Below are 26,282 nucleotides of genomic sequence, written 5' to 3' on the forward strand. Positions count from 1 at the left end.
ATTTTTTTTTTCGTCTTCGCGTGCAAGGTCATAAAAAATATGCGATTAAATAGATTTGACATAAGGGTGATAATTGTCACCGTCTATTCCTGATTCGGCGACGTGTTGTTTTTGTAATAAAATCTATAGCTTTGCTCCAAATAACGTTGAATGAATAATGGTTATAGCAATATTCAGTCCTAAAATAGTATGCCTCTAACATGATTTGAAGTATAAGAGCAGGAGTTCATGTTCTATTTTCATCAAACTGAAATAGTTTTGGGTCGCTGTCATGGATTAACTATGTCGGCGAAGACCTAATTCATCTTTTAGGTTTGCTACACTTTAAACGCTAAGATATTTATTATAAGCGTTTTCTATATAATGACGCTTATTTGTCTAAGTTATTCTTAGCTAGTTAGCTCCAAAACAAGGAAAACCTTAAAAGCTCTTACGCTGTCCATATCCGCTGTTTATTTCCAGCGATATCTGGGACGGGTGACGGGTCCGCAGTCAGTGGAAATCCCAGGAAATGGCTTTTCAACAACCCGATTTTATCAAGGTTGTCGCCAGTCCAAAGAATATTTAGGTTCTATCTTCGATTATGGTCACCTTCCTTCATCCTTCTTAGTTACCCCTAGGATCTTCTTGGGTCTTTGAAATTCAGAAGAAAAGTTTTAAAAATCACTTAATTCTAAGTTATTAAGTGATTTTTATTTTATTAATATCCAAGGGTTCGATATGTCGTATTGACGCACAATAGCGTGTATACACAGAGTACTGAGGTCACCATAATTGCAATAAACACGAAACGTATATAAGGAGCGTATTTATTTTCGATTTGTTGAAATAAATTTGAGTTATTGTATACTATAGTAATTATTTTAATTACTTTAGTTTAGTACTACACTATTAATACTTTATTAAAAGTATATATATATGATGTTATAACTGGAGAAGATTAAATTATGTGTCTTAATTTATCCAATAAATATACTATATATTTCTTTATATTACGTTATAACGCAGTCTTCTTTAACAGCAGAGGCTATTCCAAGTTTAGCTTTAGGTATGCAACAAACTTAGACGCTGCTCAAGAAACCCTTGCATATTTGATGTTAAGATGAATGAACAATTACGTCGACACTTACTTAATGAGCGGTAGCTATTTAGGTTCTAGATTATTCATCTATGTAGACGGAAAACTTGAAACTTTATTTCCTATCTCGCTCCGCTAGAATGATTTCGAATTTATTCAACAACAGTTATATTCAGAATCGTTTAACATTTAACAAATTAAATTATTAAATAAAACTTATATGTAATAGGTATAATTTCAATGACCTTTGTTCCTCACTTGTTAACTAATCATTAAAATTTTAGTTACTCTTCTTTAATAAATATACATTTATTAAATTATTTTTTACTTATGTATCTAATTTAAATACAAATATATTATAAAATACCTGATTGCCATCATTACTGATATAATTAGTTGGTCAACATAGTCTTCCAAATCGTGTTTTTCAATGTATTGTTCCGAACTAATAAACCTACATTAAATATATTGTAAAGAAATATTTTAAAAATGTTATGAAACTCATAATGCATGCCCCAGATATATTAAATACCGTTCCACATATTATCAAGCTTTCTTTATACAGCTTTTGTTTCTTTAATAACATGCTTAGTGGATATTGTTTGATTAATTTTTTAGCCTCATAAATTCATAGTAATAGTTTGTTAAATAGATATAATAGTTGTGTACTTTAAAACAGTTGAACCTTTCGATTTTATCAACGTTCTCATCGTTTACAATTTAACCATAGTTTTTCGCACACGCGTGCAACTTTGAGGTCGTTCGAAGTGTGCATGCGTGGATTTTTCTTTAATGTCTTCAACGAACAAGAATGTTCGGTGAAAAATATGTTAAGAAAATCGGATTTTTTTTCAATTTGGATCTGAGTATCGACCACAGATCTGCATTATAATTAATATTAATTAATAATGCAACTCGTGATATTATTGGTAACAGGATCTACAAGCCCGGGTTTGTTTCCCGGTGGAAGAATATTTGTTTCGGGTTCGAAGCCCCAGCAACGACGCATCTTTATTTGTAAAACAGACGCAAGACCGGAATACAAAGAAGTACTAAAACACTCCAAAATACAGTAGCTAAGTATTATATCACTTAAGATCATAAAATATTATTATACAGCCTTAAGAAATTATTTTATGATATTAGTTTCAAGTTTGTATGCAATATGGCTTATTGAAGTGTAGTTGCAAATTAATAGTACTGACCTGCTGTCAGTGGAACAGATGCTCTCCTGTTATTGAAAATCTGAACATATTCAATAGAGACGTCACTGTCCATATTTACCGTTCGGAAGTATTTCCACAGTAATATTACAAATCCGCTGTTTGAATTAATGTAATTTACATTATTATTTGGGATTGTATCCCTTGGTAAGAAAATAAATTTCACTTAAACATCACCGCGGCTATTTCAGCACATGCTTTTTGTTTTTATTACATTTAAATTAAGAACAGTTTGAAGGCTGCCGATTTTAACGAAAGGTAAAGGGTAATTTAAAAGAAGTTTAGGTAATTGTATTTTTTTTTGGAAATTATATAAAAACTGTTGTTTGTATGTTTAATAAAATGATCGGAAATAAGGTGTCACGCATGCGTAAGCATATTTTTTAGTAAAAAAGATGACTTGAAACCAGAACAAACTCATATTCCGAAAACAATTTTATTTAAATAATAGATACATAAATTATCGATATTTGGTTTTAATAACATCCAGTTTGAAAAAATATTTTTTTTAATCATATTTTTAATTGATGTGCTAATCGCACATTTAATTCAAGACATATTAATAATAATAGTGTGATATATGAATGTAAGGCGATGTTTCAAACATTCGTCAAATTGAGCATTCACAATACGTGAAGAAAACATTTGTATTTCAAGAAAAACTAAGCCGTTTTAAAGTGGAGTAAAAGAACAAAGGAAAAGACAAAGTGTGAAAAAAATAATAAAAGCAAAGAACGAGAACATAACTATTTTGATAAAGCATTTGCCACACAACATTTTATAACCGTCTACAAAGCATTTTATTTAATAAAATGTGCATATTATTTGCAGCGTAATATTTTAATTCAATCCTACGTTGGAAAACAATTGCTTTTGAAAATTGTAATTCATTATTGAGGTGATAATGTCTTCTTTATGAGTTTAGGCGAGTACTGTCAGATAAAACTTATTTAATGGACATGCGACATACATCTCCAACGTTTCCAGTGCTGCACTGCAACATAATAGTGGTCGTCACCGAGTCTCTCTGTTAAATAAGTTTTATTGGAATAAATGTACAGCTGACCTCAGAGCCGGTGCTTCCTCGCTCAATAAATATCGCAAAACAGCAATGAATTACTTCCACCATTAAACATACACTGCCACATAGAGCCGCGTTTAAATTTGTTTTAGTATGTGATTAGAGCAGTGCTGGCCTAGTGATTTCAGCGTGCTACTCTCATCCATAAGGTCATTGGTTCGTACCCCGACTGTGCATCAATGGACTTTGCGTCTATGTGCGCATTTAACACTCTCTCGTATGGCGAAGGAAATCACCTTGAGGAAACCGGCATGCCTAAGAACTGAAAAGTCCACGGCGTGTGTCAGGAACAGAAGGCTGATCACCTACTTGCCTATAAGAAAAAATAAACCACGAATCAAATATGAGGCCCAGACCGAAGATCGTAGCGCCTGATGTAACAGTATTCTATTGATTACAATTTTATGTTAGTGTCATTTAATGAATTTTATTAATACATAAAATGGTTTATTTGTTACCCCCTTAATATTTTCATTAAAAAAAAACAAAATATCAAATTATAAGTCGTATTATTTGTATATATAGTTCAGATGTGAACTAGAAAGTCTGTAACACTAAAATAAAATTTCCTAATACGGTCAAAGCTTACCATGACAATCTCTATGCAAGATAGTTTTCTAAGAATACCACGGAGTGCTAATATGCTAATATGATCAAATATTAGCGATCAAATCACGATCTTTTCCGAGAGATTTTTCTTGATCATTCAGCGAACAAGCTAACTCACAACAGCGTCAAAAAGTATAATTTTTAGCATTAAATAAACTTTAGCAAACACATAACGTCTTTGAACCTAACATATTGTATGCATAGACACAGATTATATTTAAGTTTCTAGTTTGAATGCGATGAAAAATCTTCATTAGTAGATATAGGTCTTGTTATATATAATCTATATATAATATAATCCATAAATAACGAGAACATATTGTATACAAAAGCGCGTTTTGTAAAGGGTACGAAACTATAGAATCTCTTTACAAAAACCGTTGGAAGAGTGGTTAACTTATATTATGAGATGTCCCAGCCGTTGGGAAATACGCGTTTCGCATCACAATTATATGAATGATGTATTATGTTATTTTATATCTGTTATTTTATATCTTTACTGAACATGCTTTTATGTTGTTATTTAATATCCCATCAATCTGTTTTTATAATAGGCTTAATGCAAGATATCGCAATTCAGGTAAACATGTATCATCGTAATAAAATACTTATTTACAATACTTTTATAGACACATTAGTATAATGTAGGAAGCATAGGATAGGATAGAATAGATAGGATAGGTTTTATAATAAAAAAATATTACTGATGATGTTAAACGCATAATTTTCTACGTTTAACGGAAATATTACTATATAGTAAATACTCGTACTTAGCATTTTTACACGAACATATAAATTAATTTACATATCAAGCAAGTATGCTGATAGTACACATGTGTTGGGAGTCAAACCCAAATCCAACTAAATTCGACCAAAGACCATTTTCATCTTATTATTTTTTTATTTCAATTTTTATTAGTAGAAAAGTTATTGTCAAGACTAGGAATTTATATTACGCCTATCTGGTCTTAAATATCTAAAAAGAACAGTGAATATACACTGTAATCTAACCAAACTGAGTGCTCTTAATACATTCATAAAATATTTACAACATTTGTGTACCTGAAGGAAAATTATACGAACTCGAAATCATTAAAAATGAGGCCAAGTAACGTATTTCAATGCTTTTGAAGGAAAAAATAAAAAACGGAATTGCGAGGAAATTTGCGCCGACTAAGGCGACTGAATAGCGCTGGCAGTCCGACACCGTTCTTGATCGTTGCAAAAGTGTTATTGAATATTGAGTTGCGTAGACTGTGAACCCTTATGTCCTCGTAATGAAGTAAAGAATAAAATATGATATCGGAATTATCACATTGTCGGATTATTAGTCTGAATTATACACTATTTGATAAATTATTACTTTAAATTCTCTTACATTGCTGTCATGAGCTTTCCTGTCACGTTATTCTTAAAATAAGAATCCTACTTTACATTTTTGCACAACGTTCAATTCCAGCAACCCCATTTGGTACATTAGTAACAATTTGCTCACACGAAACTCGCTTTTACTGTCTTTGTTCGCAAATGCAACTATTTTATATTGGTTGCCCCGTAATGTTAATACGCATAAATATTGACTATCGGAGTCTATTGTATGTCGAGCTAACGTGGCGTGGGTTGAAACAATTGCTTTCTATATGAAATCGTATTGACTTCTATTCTCTGAAGTCATTTTGATTAATTGCTAGTCGGTACTCTTATATAGTCTGTGATTAAATTCAATAAATGTAACTTGTAATTTACTGGCTTATGTTTTGCAAACGTAGGGCGTAGCCTTTTTAAAGTGTTAACATTGCGTTATTTACCCCATAGGAATAATACACTACACTATGTTTAGGCAACATTTTGTTTTATTCTATTGTCTGAGCTCGCAGTGAATATATATAATATAAATTTGCATTTCAGTTAATTTTAATAGACAGATTATTCTTCTATACGAGACTACATTTACTCGCCTTTATTAGACATAAAACTTTTTACGTTTAAACGATGGTAAATGGTACAGTACTCTGTAATAGACATTTATATAAATACAAATTTTTCGCATTGGTACTCCATCTTTCTTTGTTTTTTGGACACAGCAAATCTAATCGAAAAAACCCTTAATATATTGTAATTATATTTTGCATATCGTTGTTTATTATGATTTATTTTGTCTAGTATATTCATGGATTATATACACTGTAATAAATGTTAATTTATGTCTGTCTGCATCGCCTCGTATTTTAATTGTGCATTAGTTTATTTAGTCCCGCTTTGTTTAACGAATTAAATACTCACCTTGCGGGCCATAACCGCCCTCTTTTTTTTTAATTCTCCGTAAAACTAGGTAACTTTATAAAATCCGTAATACACGGACATTATCGCCTGATATTAATTTCAAGCGGCGTATCTGAGTTCCGCAGCGGAAGCGCATGATCAGCGAGTTTTCCGATAAGAGGATTACTACAGCGCTGTTTGTTAGCGGCCTGTTTATTTAGTTAATTTCACTCTACTCTCTAAGGAGATTATTTGAATAAAATTTAGTATTAATATCAGCTTTATTAGCTTTATTATTATGACTGAAATTCGAGGAAAATATTTTATCAATTCATTTACCGTTACATTATAATCCATTATTAATTAGTCATATAATAGTAATAACCACAACTTATTACATTATTATCTTCTTGAGTACTTCGTTCATTAATTAAACTGTATTTTGATAAATAACAATGAAATTTTTAACTTTATATTAGAAGCAATGTTATGCACGTGAAACTCTTAAATGAAACGAATGTTTGGTTTAGTAGATTCATTCGGTAGTTTATTGCATTTATAAACTAGAAGATATATAAGCGCAGTGATAAAAGTGCCTTAACTTTTTAACGAACTCAAATAATAAAGTCTAATGTTATTCTTTTGACCTACTGAGCTGGAACTACGGAAAATATTATACTATTAGTTATAGGTCGGTTAAACAAATAATCGATGTTTATGTCTGATGTGCCAAGGACAAATATTGTAAACTTTTTTTTGGTTTATTTCTCAGAATCTATATATATAAAAATGAAACCCGTTTTCCGTTGTCACGACATAACATGAAAACGGCTTGACCGATTTGTCTGATTTTTTTAAATAATATTCCTTGAAGTATGGTTGTTTTTACGGAGAGAAAAATTTAAAAAAATTGAGTGAAAAAGTTTAAAAACAACGCTTCTATATTCCCATACAAAATATTCGTAATAATACTTAAAAGTCGTAAATAACTATAAACTGTCGTAAATATTTGTTGTGCCGAAAAGCAGAATAGATATTAAAAAAAAAAAAAGAATCGACTGTTAGGCGGTACGATGTTCGCCAGGCCAGCTAGTAAGGTATAAATATTTAATAATTATTTCAGTCCTAGACAACATTAGACATTGTGAGAATTTCTCATCTGCACCAGCACGTGTCATATTTGTGATTGGTAGGTGCTAACTTTAAAGCGGTTGTTAGATTCAAGTATTAATTAATATGTTTTAGCAAAATATTATGCTAAAAAATATGGATATCGCCGCTCGTTTTTTTTATATGCAAATTTTGTATGTGTTATATTGTAGAATTTGCTGTATAGAAAATAGAGTATTTATCAGACATTCGCAACACAAAAATGATCTTGTATTCATTTCGTATGAATCGCGCATTCATTATAATATGTACTCTTCATACAAAAGTTTCACGTTTTCCAGTTTAGTTTTTCTATATTTTTTGAATATCACGCGAAGTCACGGTGAAATTTCTATTTTTCCGAACCGAGAATTGAACTCGAAGCTACAATTTTAATGATACAGATTGAGTAACGATTGTTTGCATAAGTCATCTCGGCGAATTATTGTTGCATTTCGATGAACTAGCAAACTGAAGTGCATCCTGACATTGTTAAACTCAACAGTATCAATTAGTTAACAATATTTTGAGAGCCATTTTGACTACTCTATAACATTTATTTTATCTCTGTTCTGAATTATTTCGTTAAAGTTTCTCCGATTTTTGTATTTTATTCTGTAACTAGTTTTTTATTAGATATGTTATTAATATTTAATATTATTTTTAATCTAGGCTACATTAGCCTCTAAAAACTTGATGTGTTCAGTAACCCGAGACGGTACTTCACTCCGGGCCACCGCTTGCAACTGTATTAATCGCAAATTTGGCCCACGTGGTTTTCACCTATAGGGGGGAGCTCCCGCTCCGGCTCCAGCTTCTTCCTCTTGACCGTATTCAACGAATAGCGGTTCAAATCGTCGACCAGTCACTTTCCGAGCGGCTTGATCCCTTGGCGTTGCTTAGAGATGTGCGGTCTCTCTGCATCTTCTATCGCATTTACCATGGAGTTCAGAAGAGTTGTTCGGATGTGTATACTACAATACCTTCAGCTGAGTTTCATCATCATGGCAGAATACAAATACCATCCGTACCACCTCGACGACCGTTGGTCCACAACTGAGCGTTTCTTAAGCCAGTTTTTGTCGCGCACCACTATTATGTCGAACCAGGTGCCCACTGAAGTATTTCCGAACCAATTCGACTTTTTAGGAAAGAGCCTATCAACTCTAAAAGATCGGCAACTTACGAGCCTCCTGATAATATGAGTGTCCATTGGCGGCGGCATCACTTAACGTCAGGTTTTAATAACTTTATTAATTATTAGTGTGTCCAATTTAGTGATGGCCCATTGAAAATCAGTATCACTGGTGTCATTTTTGATTGTGTGCTTTAAAAAAATAAATGTTCTTTTCTTTCTATTTCTATAATTGGTAGCACTTTTAGTCACATGCCACAGGTTTTGACTTGTGGTATACAAACATTATATCCCAAAAAATTTGACTTTATTCATAAAACCTAAATCACTACTTGCAGTATTAAGTACTCATCTGTCTCTTTTTATCACAGCGTAAACACCATTCGACAAAACGAGACAAAATAGTACTATACTTAAAATTGAATTAGTTTTGGCCATATAAAGAGTTTAGAAATTAATTCTTCGATACGATTTCTTTCAAAGCAATATACAACTAATTGTTGTTAGTAAATTGCTAGTTGTTCCAATAATGCCATTTAATGTTAATAGCCAATGCGACGTCCTTTTACGAGCATTCCTTTATCTTATGGCCCATTGACACGTGCTCTGCGGTAATTATGTGCAAATAATTGTAAGTGTTCGGTGACCTTTACATGCTTGCTGGTACTAAAGATTGGCTGTAAAAAGAACAGTTTTAAGACTCAAGATTTTAATGATAAAATTCATTCATTTTGAAGAGTACCAATTATCTTTTTATTAATACATCGATGACAGTAAACTGCTTGCTGAATTAATTTAATTACATTTAAGAAAGATCTGTTTTATTATACTCTTTTCTGAAACCCTTCATCATGTTGAATGCAAATTGAAATCACTTTTGTTAAGGTAAGAAAATACGCTTCGACACGCTTTTTATATTATTACTAGCTGACCGGGCAAACGTCGTTTTGCCATGTATATCATTTATAATAAAAAAAAGGGGTTGATCGTAGAGGGGTGAAAGTTAGGGGTTGTATGTATTTTTTAATGCTGTATCATAAAAAAATAAAAACAGAAAAAATATCTAAAAATAAAAATAAAATATTTAGGGGTGGACTACCCTTAACATTTAGGGGGATGAAAAATAGATGTTGTCCGATTCTCAGACATACCCAATATGCACACAAAATTTCAAGAGAATCGGTCGAGCCGTTTCGGAGGAGTTTAACCACAAACCGCGACACGATAATTTTATATATTAGAAGTAATAATTGATTATTGAAAAGAAACACATTCAAATTGATCTTGTCGCCTGCTCTGTGAGCTTGATTTGGGAATCCATAAGTGTACATAGGTACCAATATAATTAAGTAAATTTTGTCTTAACAATATGATACTCAATTGTATTATAATTTTAAACTGATATAGATTCATGAAAGGGTTTTGCTTTTCTTGATTTTTAGTAAAAAAAAGGTTTTGTACATGTTGCTTTAATTAAATAAATGTTTTTTCTTCTTACATAATATGTTTGACAAGATAAGAAAGAAACTATTACACTTTCTTATATTGCCATTACTATAATATTTCCTACTTAAGTTGGATAAAATAGCGCAGAATTCACAAACGATATTAGCCACTTCATTTAATCTATATACCCCAACCTCATATATTTGCTGGAACAAAGTGAACAGTGACTTGCCTTTCTCGCAAGATAAATCAAATTATGAGTTTCACTCATTATTATATAAGAAATCCGAACAAATAGAGTTGTGGGAGTCCCTGTGGCTTTGTTAGCGACCCCTCCCTAGTCTTATACATAATAATCAATCAAAGCTGATCTTAGATAAGTGCCGTTAAAGGTAACAGACCAATCGGGAAAACGAATCCGACAATTAAGTGATTAGAACAGTAATGATAACGATTTTAGCAGTTCTAGCTTTTAATACTTTCCAAATTGTTTTCGCAAACTGTAGACTTTAATCCTTTATATAAAAATAAATCAGTTTGTACTTAACTAAAGTAGGTTTCGTTTCTTTATGACAAGCTGTGGTTAAGCTGTGAGTACTTTAGTTATAACGGTTTTTAACTTTTAACTTCAAAATGCTCGCTTTATCTTTGTTCAGTGTAAAAAAAAAACAGGAATGCTATATAAAACCCGTTTCAGACGATTTCTCAGGGACTCCACCAAAAACGCGTCTTAAGCAATATGGAAAATAATAGGTACTACATATCATTATGTATTACGTTCTAATTTTGGTATGTATAGGTATTAAATTATACATTTATAAATAACATTAAATACGTAGTGTAATTATTATTTAAAATAATCACTTATTTTGGTTTGACAAAAAGATTTTGATGCATTAGCAATTAAAAGATTTTCAACATAATCCAACTTTTGCAGTGCGTCTTCGCTTTGATCCAAAGAAGCTACATAGCGTTTTAAATCATTAATAGCTGACAATGTTTTGTTTGACAAAACCGAAGTTGACTCATCTTCGTCTTCATCATTATCACTTAGGGCCTCGTTTTGTGTGTTATTCACATTCTCAATAAGATCTTCAATTGATTGAATTTCGTACGGTGCTACATTGTCATCAATGGAAGAATATCCAGGAAAACCCTGCAGTATTGGGGTCTTCTTCTTCCAGTCAACCAACTCGATTAGACCTCGGCTCGGGCTCGGGCGTATTTCACGGGATGACGAATCGTATTAACCGTTAACAAATGTATGAAAATATGTCTCAAGTTGCAGAGACTGGCGTATTATGCGAGAAATCGTATTAAGCGTGATCGTCTTAAACTGTCTGGGCTTTAGATTTCTGTATCTGTTTTATGATTTCTTATTTCTAATAAGATCAAGAAGAATAAAGCAAGTAGATAATCAGCCTTCTGTTCTGACACGCTGTCTACTTTTTGGGTAGCTGGTTTCCTCACGATATTTAGCTCCGTCGTATGATAAATGCGCACATAGAAAGTGCATAGCAAGGGTTGGAACTGACTGAATACGACCTCAGGGATGAAAGTTGCAAGGCATTAGGCCAATATTGGAAGTAACATAGACTGTACTCAAAATGTGAGAAGTACCAACTAACTTTTGTATCTCGGTGCCTAAAGAATGCGTTCCTGACCCAAGGAAATATATATAATACACTACAATAAATTGAAGAACATTTGCAATATCATTGCTGTAAAAAGAAAATTAAAACGTGAAACTAAAAAGGAACATTTTTCTGAGAAAAATTCTTTATCAGACGCGTAAGTCTAATCAAGATACATAATTATGAAGTAAAAAAAATCATAACATAAATTTAATTATTATTTGAACTATAAAATAAAGTATGTTTGGATTCAACTGATACAATAAGTTGTATAGCACTAAGTATGAGCGTATACGTAACGTACGATTTCGACCTCTTCAATACAAAGAGTTGTGTGCTGCGATATTGAAGGGTACTAGATTGTGAGGAAGTTGCATGGATCTAGTTAGCGCTGCGCCTTCTAAGTTCTCATGTAATTTTCACACTTGTATATCCTTTCTTTAACATATTTTAAGTGTCTCATTGTCCTCATTTCAAATGTGTGATGTTTGAGAACAAAATAAAAGAATAACGATGTTTTTTTATATGTACTTGAGCTGCGCTCTGTAAATGGAACGAAACGAAAGCAAAACATATGTATATGTGTGCGGCCATGTAGATTGTTGAATAATATTCACGTAGTACTTCAAAAATTATAGGTAAAATCTATGCCTCCGAGTTTGAGGCAAACATTTACAGTATCGTAAAAATGTTTACTTGTCCAAACTTACGTAAAGTGTAATATATGAATAACATTAAGTATATTAATCTAATATATAAAATTCTCGTGTCGCGGTGTTTGTAGTTAAACTCCTCCGAAACGGCTCGACCGATTCTCATGAAATTTTGTGTGCATATAGGGTATGACTGAAAATCGGACAACATCTATTTTTCATCCCCTTAAATGTTAAGGGTAGTCCACCCGTAAATATTTTATTTTTATTTTTAGATATTTTTTTTTGTTTTTATTATTTTATGATACAGCATTAAACAATACATATAACCTAACTTTCACCCCTCTACGACCAACCCCTATTTTTTTATTATAAATTATATACATGGCAAAACGACGTTTGCCAGGTCAGCTAGTAGATTATAAAATTGTACCTGATTTATCGAAAGGTCGAATACTAAATCAGTCTTCAGTCAGTCAGATAGCCCCCGCACAATTAATAATTCTCAATGATCAATATAGGATAGAGTAGGCAGGAACATCACCTTCCATCTCTTTCCTACTCTTCACCCATTATTCGAACAAGAAAGAATTAAATTTTAGCAAAACTTGAGTTCTTAATTTCTAATTAATTTAGTATTATGAATGCATTCTATACAAAATGAAATCTATTTAACACTGAATGCGAGTATTTCAATGAAAAATGTTTCGTGGAATTTTTCAAGACTCTACAGATGTTAATGGGACAAATGTAAAGAACTGCACGGTTAGACTGAGATTTTAATTGTGACGTCACTCTGTTCAACATTAACGAGCTAGGCGTTTCTGCTTTTAATTTTCTAATAACTTCATCTGGAGAATCCTAATGTAAATGCTTATTACATAATGCTTTTTGCATATTAAAGGAAAAATTTATTTTACCTGTTTTTCCTGGAATATAATACAATTTAATATTCTGCGTTAATTATATAATAATTATAAATATTAATAAATAACCTGCGGCTAAATTTCATCATGGGACGTTATGACAGAATACAAAATTCAACCTTTCGTTCGTTCCATATTAGAGCGCTTTTTAAGAAATGTTTGGAGACGTTCAAAAGAAGAGCGTACCAGCTTGAAAGACCGGCAACTCACTAGCCACCTGGTGTTTCAGGTGTCCATGGTCGGGGTAAACACGTAAGTGCCTACTCGGTTGTCTTCTGTTCCATGAAAAAATAGACAAAATTAACACTTGTATCATATCTTTCTATGAGCACTGTTGGCCTAGTGGCTTTAGCGTGCGACTCTCATCCCTGAGGTCGTAGGTTTGATCCCCGGCTGTGCACCAATGGACTCTCTTTCTATGTGCGCATTTAACATCTCGAACGGTGAAGGAAAACATCATGAGGAAACCAGCTTGCTTTACACCCAAAAACTCCTCCTCCTACTTGCCTATTGGATTGAAAAATGATCATGAAACAGATTCAGAAATCTGAGGCACAGATCTAAAGAGATTGTAGGGCCACTGATTTATTTATTTTTATCATATCTTTCTTAATACGATTTTCTCTTCTATTTGAAACATAGAAATAATAAAAACTTGTAAACAGAATTATATTAACCTCAACAAAACTACTGCTTATTTTCATGTAAAAACTTTGTAGCAATAACTACCATAGGCGTTACGATGAAGCTATACCTTTTCATATCCTAGGTTTATCAATGTTTTGATCCAAGATATGGCCTAGTAACATAATTACCAGCAACAAAGGGATGCTGAGATTGCATCAATTAATAGGCGATTTCCCTCTTAATAGTTTGAATCATGAGTCGGTATTATCATATTTTATACATGACCTAAATGACTTATAGGCATCATTTATAGTAACGTAAGTGAATATTAATAAAGAAGTATAATTTGTACTTTTGTGAGTTTTTTTTATTAATTTTTAATTATTCCTATGTAGGTTAAGAAAATTGTAAGTACCTACTGTATAGTTGATTGTTATGTTTAGTTACAGGAATAAATAATTTGTACTTTTAGAGATAGACATTGGAGCTGGACAACATATAAAAAAATAATAAAAAATATATGTTGATTTGTCTCTATTGAATTTATTTTAATAACATTGTCTATAATATTATTATAATATAGTATTGAAAACTTAATGACCAAAAATTAAAACGATAAGAACTAGTTTAGTTAATTCTATACAGGTAATTATCACAATTCTATCAGCTGGTAAACTGCATTATAAAAATTATTTACAAAATAAATTCTTCAAATTTGATTTAATGTTAAAATTTTAAATATTGGATAAACATCATTAGCTTGATAATCCTACATTATATCGTCCATTGTTTGGTCACGTACGACAAAGTGTTGTTCATCGATTTTATCATAAAAGAGCAAAGTTTTGTTCGAGCTTGAGTATTTTACTTGCTAGCTAATTAATCAGTGCCACAAGCGGTTTTTGTGAAAAATGTTATACTTGGCAACTTGAAGGGTTGGACACAGTAACTCGGAACCTATTTGATTTACACTAACATAGCAAGGGACTACGCGCCACGCGTTCCTCTATTCATTTACGTAAGATTATTAAATAACAAAATATTTTAATAACTAATAACCGTAATTATAAAGTTAATTTAAATTTTTTTAAATCATTAACGTATTAACTTTATTAATACACAAATGCACAAAACAGAAGAACAATTAAAAATTATTAGATGATTATTTTAAACATAGAACATTCTTATAAATGTTCACGGTGCGTACATACATTGAAATGTTTTATTTCAATAACTATACAATAAGATATGTATGATTAATATATCTATATTTAAAATTGCGTGTTGTTTCCACGAGAATGTAAGTGCGTGCTTGATTTGAGAACTGGCAGTAAATGTAAAATTAAAAGCATTTAATGTATATTTATTGTTTGACGTTCATAAGTGTACATAGTGTTACCTATATGAATAAATGTTTTTTTTTTGATTACCAATATCCCTGTTTCAGGAGACGTACCGGCGCTGGGCGTGCAGTACAATGGTTCCACTGTGGGTGGAAGAAGGATCTGAAGACTATGAGGAGGGTGGGCGGTCACGACGGGCCCCTTCAGAGCATGGGGCAAGATGGCGCGCTCGACACCTCGAGCGGGTCGGTCATTTGGACCGACGGCGCGGCGGCGGCGTGGTAGGCCGCTGGGTCCGCGCCGCCGCCGCGGGGCCAGGTCGACCCCTGGTACGGCTCAAGCCGTGCCTGTCAGTCTGCCAGCTGGTCGAGCAACACTGCCCTTACTTTTTGCCCGCGGACCGCGCACCAGCCTATCCCACGCAGTATGCAGGCGAACCCACGTTCCTATGTCTCGGTAAATAGATTTACGAAAAAAATTCTTTATTCAAATTCAATAAAGGTCTCTCTAAGATAGGCTATCTTATGTTTCATAATATATAGATTATAATAAGTATTTTGTATGTTTCAAAATTAATATCAAACTTTATATTTTACGTTTGCTAGGAAACATGTAAGCGTGCAAGTTGAATGTCTCTTTACCTGCACGTTTGACAGGTAAAGAGACATTCAACTTGCCTACCCAGGTTGGAATCGGCTAGAGACCTTCCACCTTTCCCCTAATGTAAGAATGAATGCAAGTAGAATCTAACAAAATTACTTAGTTTTAATACTTAATTCAAGTTCTTAGAATATTTACTAAAATATACTAACTACCTATACTAAATTTTTCAAGTCGGGAGTCGGCAATGGTATAGTCACACTCACAAAACACTTTGGGAGTGGCTTGGTCATAATTTACCTTATGATGCTATTACTAGGTATTACTTTATGATCAACAATCTATAAAATTGTGTACATAAAACAACACACTTATCATAAGTGAAGTCTGCGGGCTGATTCTTGTTACGTCGATGGCAATTTTATAAATAAGTATGGATTAATAAGTGTTCATAGAATAAATCTATATAAAGACTTAGGCAATATAGGTTTAAGGGTAAAAAACGGTTTATCTCGATTTCCGGCAAAACTAAAGGTCCTATCGAAGAAAACTAAATGGCAAAGTTGTAGGTCATAAAAAGATCTACAACTTTTGTATTCACACATTTTTCACATAACCTCAAAATTTATGTGAAAAATTCAAAAAAACAACTTTTTGGTTTTTTATTTCTATCTTTTACAAAAATTTATTTTTTTAAACGAAATTTGGTGAAAACTTACCTTATTATGTCCCAAATATACTGTAATTTATTCGATTAAAAATATTTATTTTTGCACCTTATTTTGAATTAATATCGGAAAAACACCCTAATTTTCAATCGAAAATTCTGACGTCAAAAATTCAGCTTTTTTCAAAAAGTTGGTGTGCTTTCAGTTCGTTGAAATCTCTACTTTCCTATGGTGAAAAAAAAAAAATATATTACCATAGTAAATCTTCTCAGAAAATGCAAAAAATCGTATGCAGTAACGCCCAGACCCGTCATCCCCTTCCCTACTTCTCTATGAATCTTCTTTAAATTATAATAAGATGCCTATTTAATACTATTTTAAGATAACTTATATATACCTGAGTGACCTAAAAAAAAAATTTTTGCCTTTAGATGGGCTAAAATTTTCGTATTTCCCTGCCCTTCCCGACCTCAGATCGACCTGCTTTTCTAATGGGTTTCATCCTACTGTAATTTTTTTTGGTTTCAAAAATTATCGGCACTGGTCTATTCAACACTTCGGAGTTTTTAAATTAAACTAGAATTTCTAATACCGTATACGATTTGTGCTGCTTCGATGGCGCAGCGTGATTACCTTCGCATTACAGGAATGAAACCGAGCTGTAGTATTTCGGATTTTTTCATTACTCACCTATGAACATAAAAGGTTTTTCTTTGTATTTTCATGTGTATTGCAGTAAAAGGGGCGCTTTAGGCTCGATTAGCTCTTGGCCGCAGTTCAAATTGAGAATAGTAGTGACAAATGGTGCTTATTGTATGCACTCTTTGTATCTTTGACCAATTGTTGCTTCTCGGCTTTCTCGATTGACCTTTTTATTCTTTTCTTAAAGCCTGCGTTTATAAAAATGTATTATACTTTTTACTGCGAGCATAAAAGTTGCTTTAGATTTTATTTGTAATACAAAAGAGGTATGATCTATTCAAATACTATAAATTTTTAAATAAAAATAATATACAGGTAATAAAAAAGGCTTTCATTGATATCGTTTCGGTAAATCGCATGCCACGTTGTATAATAAAAATGTTTCAGATCCGCGAATACCAGAGACGGGTGCTCAGGCGAACAAGTCCAACTACGGGCCTGACGACTGTTGCTACTGGTACTGTGAAGGCCGGCTCTGCTACCACTGCGAGTCTCGGCTCAGCGAGCCAGAGCGGCCCGCAGCAGAGCAGTGCACACCAGTAGTCGAGCGAACTGCCACCTGCTCTGTGCCATATCAGGCGCCGGCCGCCGCCACTTGCCCGAGGCCCTCCCTTCTCGCCCTGGCCCTTCTCACAACCCTAGCTGCTGTCGTGCGGACTCACTGGACATTTGTACCTCTAGTGAATGTGCGTGAATCGAGGTTATAGTTTTACGTTTCCGTGCGTCGCACCATCGCGGCCCGCGACCGCCGAATCGAAACTCTTATTAGTGATGTACTTATGATAATAAATTTCGTGCGATGACGATTTCGATGGCGGGGGACGCGCCTTCTGGTCCTTCGGTCCGGGTGGTGCGGGCCCCCGCTCTTATAGACTCTAAGTTAATGTTTGTGTCCGATTGTTCAATACTAAACGAAAAAACACCAATAGTTCTATATCGTTACTAAGATTTCACATGAAAACTTTTGCCGTTGACGATGCTCCGGCCATTATAATACATTTAATAGTTGAGGTTTTAATAAATACATTTATAGAGTTGTTTATTTTCATATTGATTATGGTTCTACACGATATATCAGTAAGGTCGAAATACAATTTATTTTCCTTCGAAATGAAAATAGATACGATGAACTAACTTCCCAAATGTTTGTGGTGGTCTTATATGCACAAAAATTGTGCCGCAGCCGTTCCCGAACCCGTTTTATTGGAATTTTATGCAGGTTGCATAAAACGCTGAGTTGGAAGTCGCACGGCACTTTATATATAAAATTTAAATACTAGGCCGGGAGTCGGAAATCCTAACTCATAAGCTTTTGTGTTGCAAGTCGAAGGTAATGGTATATGTAACACTTAATAAAAGGAAATCAAAATTTTAATGCAGTTAGCTGTAATAACAAAATAAATTATTTGAACATAATATTGACAATAGTGTTATTTGGATGAGTTTTAGAAAATTATTTTTGTAAAGTTGATGGGCTGTCGTAGGCATAGAAGCAAGGATACAGACTACACACTTTATCAATTTCAACCTAACATTTTGTCACAACGAAAAGATCACGCAACAAATATATTTAAATAAAAATAATAGTTGACAATTTGATTGTACGAACAGGTAATTTACATTATTAAAGGATATTGCTTCTATGTCCATCGGTCTTTGAATGCCTAACACTGGTCTATATAATATGTATTGATACATTGGAAAAATATTAGGGTTAATTAAAGTAGTTGTTGTTTTGTAAGAAGTAAAGAAAATAAATTACTTATATGTAATGATATATCCGTCTTATGAATGTAAGGTATTCAAGATGTACACATGGTTGAACATGATTTTTATATGATATTTGTTTTATAGTATATAATATATAATGTACATTTATTATGTCTTATATGGCAGAGACATATACCATAAAGGGTGACGTCATATTTAAAATACAGGTTTGTTTGAGTTTCGTCTGGGGATTTTTAAGTAACATGAAACCAAGTTCTTCAGTTCCAAAAAAACAGTGCATAAGAGATAGCTGTCTTGCTGTTTCGCTTAGACATCGAAATGCTGGAAAGTCATCTAACAATCTATAGATATAATATCTAAAGGCTTTTAGAATAGAAAAGAAAGCTGAAAATGCATTTGCGAGACTTCTTCTATGTTTTTAGTGAAACAGGTCATCACTAAACATTCTTGTTTAACTTCTATTCTACAAAACAGACTGGAATCTTCAACACATGTTTTTAAATGTCTTAATTACTAATCGACTACAACTTTACGTAAGCAATTAACTAATGATAACACGTAAGTGATAGCTACAGTTATTTATTTACTTAATTCGTCAACACTTTATTCTACACAACCTAGATAATACAAAATAACTTGAATTATTATGTCATTGTGCAACTGACGGCTTCCGCACTTCTCGAGCCTATAGTTCTATGAAAGATTTTGTCTTGGAATTACTTAGAAATCGCCAGATGAAATAAAAAAAGCCCTATATTAGTAACAGTGTTTGTTAGTTTTCTTTACATAGTTGCGTCGTTGAAGATTATGTGATCAAAATCAATGATTAAAAAGACTTTATCGGATGGACATTTGTTAATATTCCTTAAATGGGAATGTAGTTGTTGTATTCAAATGATAAATGATAATAATATTAAGTAAGTTATTTTTTACGTTTTTAATGCGTGAGAATAAAGTACGGTTTGTTGTTTCCACTCCCTGTCTTTGAGCAAAGACCACCGTGGGTGCTAATTGTCTATTAATGCTTTTTAGGCTTTACTTTACCCTACATTAAGTTCATTATCGCAAAACAGTCAACTTTCGGTGAAACCAATTTACAAATATTTAATAATAAAAATTACTTGAAATATCCGATAATAATTTCAAACTCATGTTGTTATTAAATTTAATGCATCAAATGTTGACAATAGCTAGGCGTTTCTAACCTAAGCTAAAAGGTTCTACTTGCTTCTAATAGTCGCAAAAATACAGTCGCGACTTTTTTTTTTTATTTCATATCGGACGAAATTTTTGTCTGATACACTGTCTTATGTTTAACGTAACAAAATTCGCATCTATAGTTCCGATTAACTTTGATCCACGGATATCACGGAAAATGTAACTAGTAAAATATTTCTAAATGTCGATAAAACTATTACCTGCCTTTGAAATCATATTTATCGACACTTTCCGATAATTGGTTTCACCGACCAGACCACTAAGAATAACAGTGGTTATATATTTTTAATATTTTACTTTTTCGTCAAAAAAACATCTGAACAACGAAAATTTTTTTCAAAAATCCTATCCCAAACAATGAAAGAGTTTTTAATATTTATTATTTCAAAAATAATTTACCGTCTTAACAAGAGTTTATTAAATCGTGATGCCCAGTGCCTTCACTCATCACGTGAAAGCGAGCATGGATAGTAATATGGAGTTAACTGCCAGTCTATCTTAAATAGTAAATTCAACTTATGAATACGTCATACGTCGAGCCGTAGCAAATTATATGAGAATTAATTATAGTAATAGTTTATAATTAGATTCAAAACAGTTATTAGAGATAAGATTACGTTACGTTCCAGATCTCGAAACTACCTAGTCATTGCTGCTTCTCTAAATAACTGAAGGTTTCACTTTATATAATTTCCTTTAAGATATTTTGTTTGCCAATAGACAAATCATTCAATCGATAATTTAAACATTTTGAAAAGTTTGAGTGCAGTATAACTCAGCTCGTGTGGGAATCTATCGCGAAACATGTATCTATGTGTAAATTATCAAAAAATTAGAATTAGAAAATGAATTACTAGAACATAATTAGTTGGATCAATTTCACGCACTCGTTAAAACTTACACATTGACCGTACATTCCTTCTTTTTGGATATTTCTACTCTCACTCTTAATATTCTTCACTTTTGTCCACTATTTTAAAATTAGTGTAGAGTAAATGACCAAAAGCGAGGAGTTCGGTTCGAATGTTGTTTGTGATCATGCTATATTGGGGTATGTCTTATTAGTGAGTCTCACACATTTAAACATGCTGTTATCATTGTACTGAAGCATAATATAGGTCAATCTCAGATAAATATGTTGCAAATATACCCCCTATTCAGAAGAACTAAATCAGTTTAATTAGACGTTCTTTACTTGCGTCTCTTTCTGACAAATTGTGTGAACACCGGTGAATAGAGACAGAAGTGTAGTTTAGTTAATACGTTACAATGAGACTGATTTATTTTTTTTATAAATAAGGGGGATAGACGAGCACAAATTAGGATATCCGCGGGAAATCGCTTTCGCCACGCCACCACGTATTATTTGACCGTAACAATAAAATTATTTGAGATAATGCTGGATATTATATGATAAACAGTAGCTTATTTAAATGCGTGATTCCCGCTGATTTGGAACACCGTTAATTTGAAAAACAAATATCTCAATTTGAGAGTTCTCTACAGTCTTTAAAAGGTTAAAATTTTGTTATGCAACACTTAGCAATAATTGGTAGTTATAACTGTTACCCATGTAGAGATTACATAGGCCATCTCATGAACAAAATTCATCAAATAGTGTCTTTAGTAGTTTTAATATAATGTGTGTATTTTGATGTTCCGTTAAAAATTTGGTGATAGTGTATATTATTTTATGAATACGTATGTTTTGATGTACATAATAACGTGTAAATGTTTAACGCACAAATATTATGAAAGAAGTTGCTAACAATGTATGAATATGTATTTAGCTATAAAGTTTACTGGGAATAAATAGTATAGGCATATGAATGTAGTTATTTTGGTGCGTACTCTCAAATTCAGTGTCATTTTTGTGTCGGATGATCTCTGTTTTTTGTACGTAATTTATCACGAATAGATTTTGCGTTATTTTTGGGATGCGCACAACTTTCGGGGGTATACCAAATGGGTTACTAATACAATCATAACACGCTTTTTCAACATTTGAGATTGCATATCTCAAATGTAAGGGCATATCTAATAGGTATGAGAATAAATACGCAAGAATAAAGAGCAGATGGCACTGTCATAAAAACTTAGAAGTCAGAGGTAACTTAGAGGTAGAATAACATCCTCCAAACTCGTGTATCGAATTAAAAGCAAAATTATTTTTTAAACCAAACTGGGGACAAAAAACTTTATGTCTATCGACATCTATAATTTTAAAGCGATGGATTTTTTAAAAATTGCGCGTTAAACTAATAAACACATTTTTTCGTAAACCGATATTTAATATCATTCTTATATTCAAATAAGAATCGCGCAAATCCTTAAAACTTACATACAGAGTCTTATAAACATTGATTAACCATGAGAAAATTTTGGATATCTTGTAAATCATTTCAATAATAATAATTTGTATGACTTTCGACCTGGCAGTCTCCAACCGTTTCGTCAAAGCGTTGAAAAAGGTGCATATAAATAAGTCTTATGATTAAGGTATAATAAAAAAGGAAATGAGAAATATGTCGTACACCATAACGTTCTGTCAAATATGCCCCGAAAGATTTAGTTGAAATACTTACATAAATATTTCATTAAAATTTCGTTTTTATCATAAACAACGAAGTGACTAAGAGACAAAAAGATTAAGGTTTTAGGTAACCATGATGGAAACGCATTTAATTGCGGGAAATGCCGATACTTTTTTCTGAGTATTTTGCGAGTATCAGGCACTGTTGTTTTATTATATTAATATGCTCGTAATTACTCATAATTTAAGAAATATCACAAGCCTAATAATGTTATGTCAAAGTCGTGTTTATTTTCTACCAAGACATGAAGCGCTTAAATGTCAATTGTCAAAACTAAGCTGACGTTTAAATATAGCTAATTATTACCGTTGTTGTTAGCATTATAGTAATTACGAGATGTAATGTAATAAAACAGTTTTAACTATTCTGAGATCAGTCAATTAGTCTGATTGGGGATTATTTTTGGATTTTTAATGTTTAATTAGAAAAAATAAAATAAATTGAAAACTTACAGCTTTTTATTCTCTTAGCCTCTTCCTTGTTCCGAGTGCATTGGGGCGTAATTTTTATGTTTACCATCGTAACAATAAAAAGCGACAAACCTACTCAGTATAATTAACTTCGTATTAGACTACCACCTACTTCACTATCTAAGTGATTCAATGTTTATTATTTTATCATAAACTGTCCATTTTATGTTTACTATAATAATTTCCACTATGTCTAATTTTAATATTAATAGTTCTAGGTCATATAAATATATTGTTAAATCACATCGCAACGATTTTGTCTTCGTGTTAAACCTGCCAGATAGGTAAGAAACGGCAGAATTTAAAGTTATAGTGAGAGAGGTAGTTTAGAATAAAATATGAGATAAACGCGAAAAGTGCCCCATTATAATCACTGCTGCTCCACTAATTGACGTGTATTGAAAATGGGGTATTTTTCTCGGTAATCTTTAATAATTTAACGTGTCCTGTTACGATTGCTAAGTGCGAGTGCCTTTTGGTACGGGCTCTTTATATTAATATGATCTAGAATGTGTCGTAGGTGTTTCTTGAGTAGTGGTCGTATAAGTCATTTCCTCGTTGTTGATCGATTTTAGAGTCACGGCAACATTAGGTGTGAATATATATGTATAATACTGCCGAAATGTAACATTAAAGTATATATGAAATTTTTTACCGTAAATGTCGGTCATTTTAACGTAAAATACGTGTTAGGAATTGTTACTTTAATAAGAAATGGAATAAGTTCAAGTGACATAAAATCGGCATAACACGAGGGGACGGGGGAAACGGTGCCTGGCTACGAGGGGCACCCTGGCACCTGCGTAGCGCCTGCCGCCCTAATCTTCCCACATAATATTATTTAGCATGGTAAAATAATATTTCCAGCCAGGGTGGACCACTTCGGGACTTTTGAACAAGGTTACGTTACAACTTTTATGGCCGTTTTAAACCTGTGGCTTGAGATTCGAGAAAAACTTTGCACAATGGAGGTTATTTGAATAACCAACGCATTGTATAGTTTTTACGTGTAAGGTAACCCTTGTTCAAGTTTTGAAGTAGAACGCCCTTTACCATGCATATTAGCAACGTTTGACACTTGAAGTAAGATTAATCACGTTCGTATAAATAAATGTAGACAGATTTTAAAATTTAATATCATTTGCAATGTCCTAAGGTTAGAACGATCGAGACAGTAGGTCGCACAACCGTGTTATGAAGATGTGGAGATGTTTATTAAAAAATGCGTTTATGAAAATAAAATAAAAACGAGAAATATTGTCAAATAAACTTGTAATTACTAACTTAAGTGGAATTATTCGAGGAACAGAAAAATGTTAAATAAACCGATTAAAATACAATCACGGCTATTATTTACCTTCTATAATTAAATAAAACCAAAACAGTCATTTAAATGGTTTAATACAAAATCACTAACGTCAATATCACACTCGAGCTTACATCATCTATTTATTAAGTATAAAAACTATGACTTTTATTAAATTATTGTTCACGCGTCAATATAAAAAAGTTCGCACTCATCACGGCACGGCATTCACTATACACAATATATCGAACGCGTTTGACACTAGTGACGTTTGACACTTGACAGTTGCATTGATCACTTGGCAGAAGACATGAACACACAGAGACAGTCTGGCAGCAGTGCTAGGCGGAACGAGAGCATAGCGCTACCGCCAGAGCCAGGACCAGAGTCCAGATATTGGAATTCGCCACGAATCCGCTATTTCCAGCCCCATCATGACCTCCATCTGTCCAATACACGAAAAATTAACAACATATCTGAATCAATCCTAACATTAAGAATAGACTAAGTAAAACGCTTATAAAGCTGACTTAGGCTAAGAAAGAAAAATAAAAGACTAAACGTTGGCAAGTTTAATTGTGATTTGTCATCTTTAGTACAATACATGCAATCGGCTGTTCCGTTTACAACTCACAATGAAACGAAGCACGACATCGCTTCGTCTTTTGTTTTACATTCTAATTTTAAATATTTCAGTCCCAAAATATACCTTTTCTTTATATATTTTGACAGCGATTTCTCAGTCTATCCTATTGTGAAGTAAATGATACAAATGAGTGGTGAAAATGCAAAAAAACCGCGATCAGCGGAAGCAAAAGAAATGAAAATAAACCTACGATGCGAGTGAATGATGGCGCAACGGAGGACGTTTGTTTGTCCCCCTAATATTCCGTACATACTACACTCTAGCGCCATCTGACTGTACGTGGACCACTGAAACATTAAATTGGTTTAGCAGTCTGTCTATGAGTTGCCAAAACCACCTAACTACTTTGGACCCCAATTCACGCTACTTGTATTAAAACGTGCATTTTCTATATTTACAATTAAAATGTGTTTTAGTATTATGGTATTATTTTATATATTTATGTTTATATAATAATAAATTTATCATACTGTTCTGGTAAAATATAATATAATAAAAACTTACAACAGTAAATACATGCTTTCTTGTTAGTCACACTTTTAAAAACTATGCATTCATCACGTGTATTTTGGGTTAATCGGTGCTACCCAACGAAACTTGTAGGTATATGAATATAATTTAATATGTTTTTAATACTTTTTTTACTGTCAATAAAAGTTAAATAATTATTCAATTTATTTTGAACTAAAGTCATACTAATTACTATCTACACGTACATTTAATTTGCATAACTACGTCCTTATACGTCAATATATGACATGATACAAGCTCAAAGTAACCCCAAGCATGCCGATAAATCTAGGAAGCAAAGCAAACTTAACTATCATGCAAAAGTGAGGTAAAAAAACGTACACAGAACGCGTGACATGACATCTGGTAAAAATTCCCCGCTAATTAATCTCACTGGTATTCATTTCCCCTACAACTAATTGAGTCTTTTATTTTTATGTACATATCAGGAACATCCACTTATTTCCTGAACCAGAAGAACGATCTGGGAGCGGATGATTTTACACCTAAAAGACAAACACAAAACACAAATTGTAACGACCACAAGGTGTCATCGTGATAGCACTGTGCACTTATAACAAATATAACAATAATATACAGCACACAGCACAAGCACAAAGCATTTGTGCTTTTAATACAATATAACTTTACGTCTAAATTCTCTCAGGTAT

At 32.7% G+C, this 26,282-nt stretch overlaps 1 protein-coding gene and 1 long non-coding RNA gene across 2 annotated transcripts in view; one reads left to right on the top strand and one right to left on the bottom strand.

Moving 5' to 3' along the window:
* LOC125055968 overlaps positions 1-19,984 on the top strand; it is a 41,315-nt gene extending 21,331 nt beyond the window's left edge. Inside the window, exons 2-3 of the mRNA XM_047658761.1 lie at positions 15,271-15,622; positions 17,524-19,984. Coding sequence (XP_047514717.1) covers positions 15,271-15,622; positions 17,524-17,843 — 672 coding nt within the window. The 3' untranslated portion in view covers positions 17,844-19,984. The remainder of the gene's footprint in view (positions 1-15,270; positions 15,623-17,523) is intronic.
* A 4,735-nt stretch (positions 19,985-24,719) lies between these two features.
* Positions 24,720-26,196, bottom strand: LOC125055884. Its single transcript, XR_007117963.1, has 3 exons — positions 25,954-26,196; positions 25,292-25,388; positions 24,720-24,900 (listed from the first exon to the last, which is right to left on the bottom strand). It is a non-coding gene; the product is annotated as an uncharacterized LOC125055884 (long non-coding RNA).
* Between the last annotated feature and the right edge of the window lie 86 nt (positions 26,197-26,282).

The sequence above is a fragment of the Pieris napi genome, chromosome 14, assembly GCF_905475465.1.
Source record: "Pieris napi chromosome 14, ilPieNapi1.2, whole genome shotgun sequence".
NCBI lineage: Eukaryota > Metazoa > Arthropoda > Insecta > Lepidoptera > Pieridae > Pieris > Pieris napi.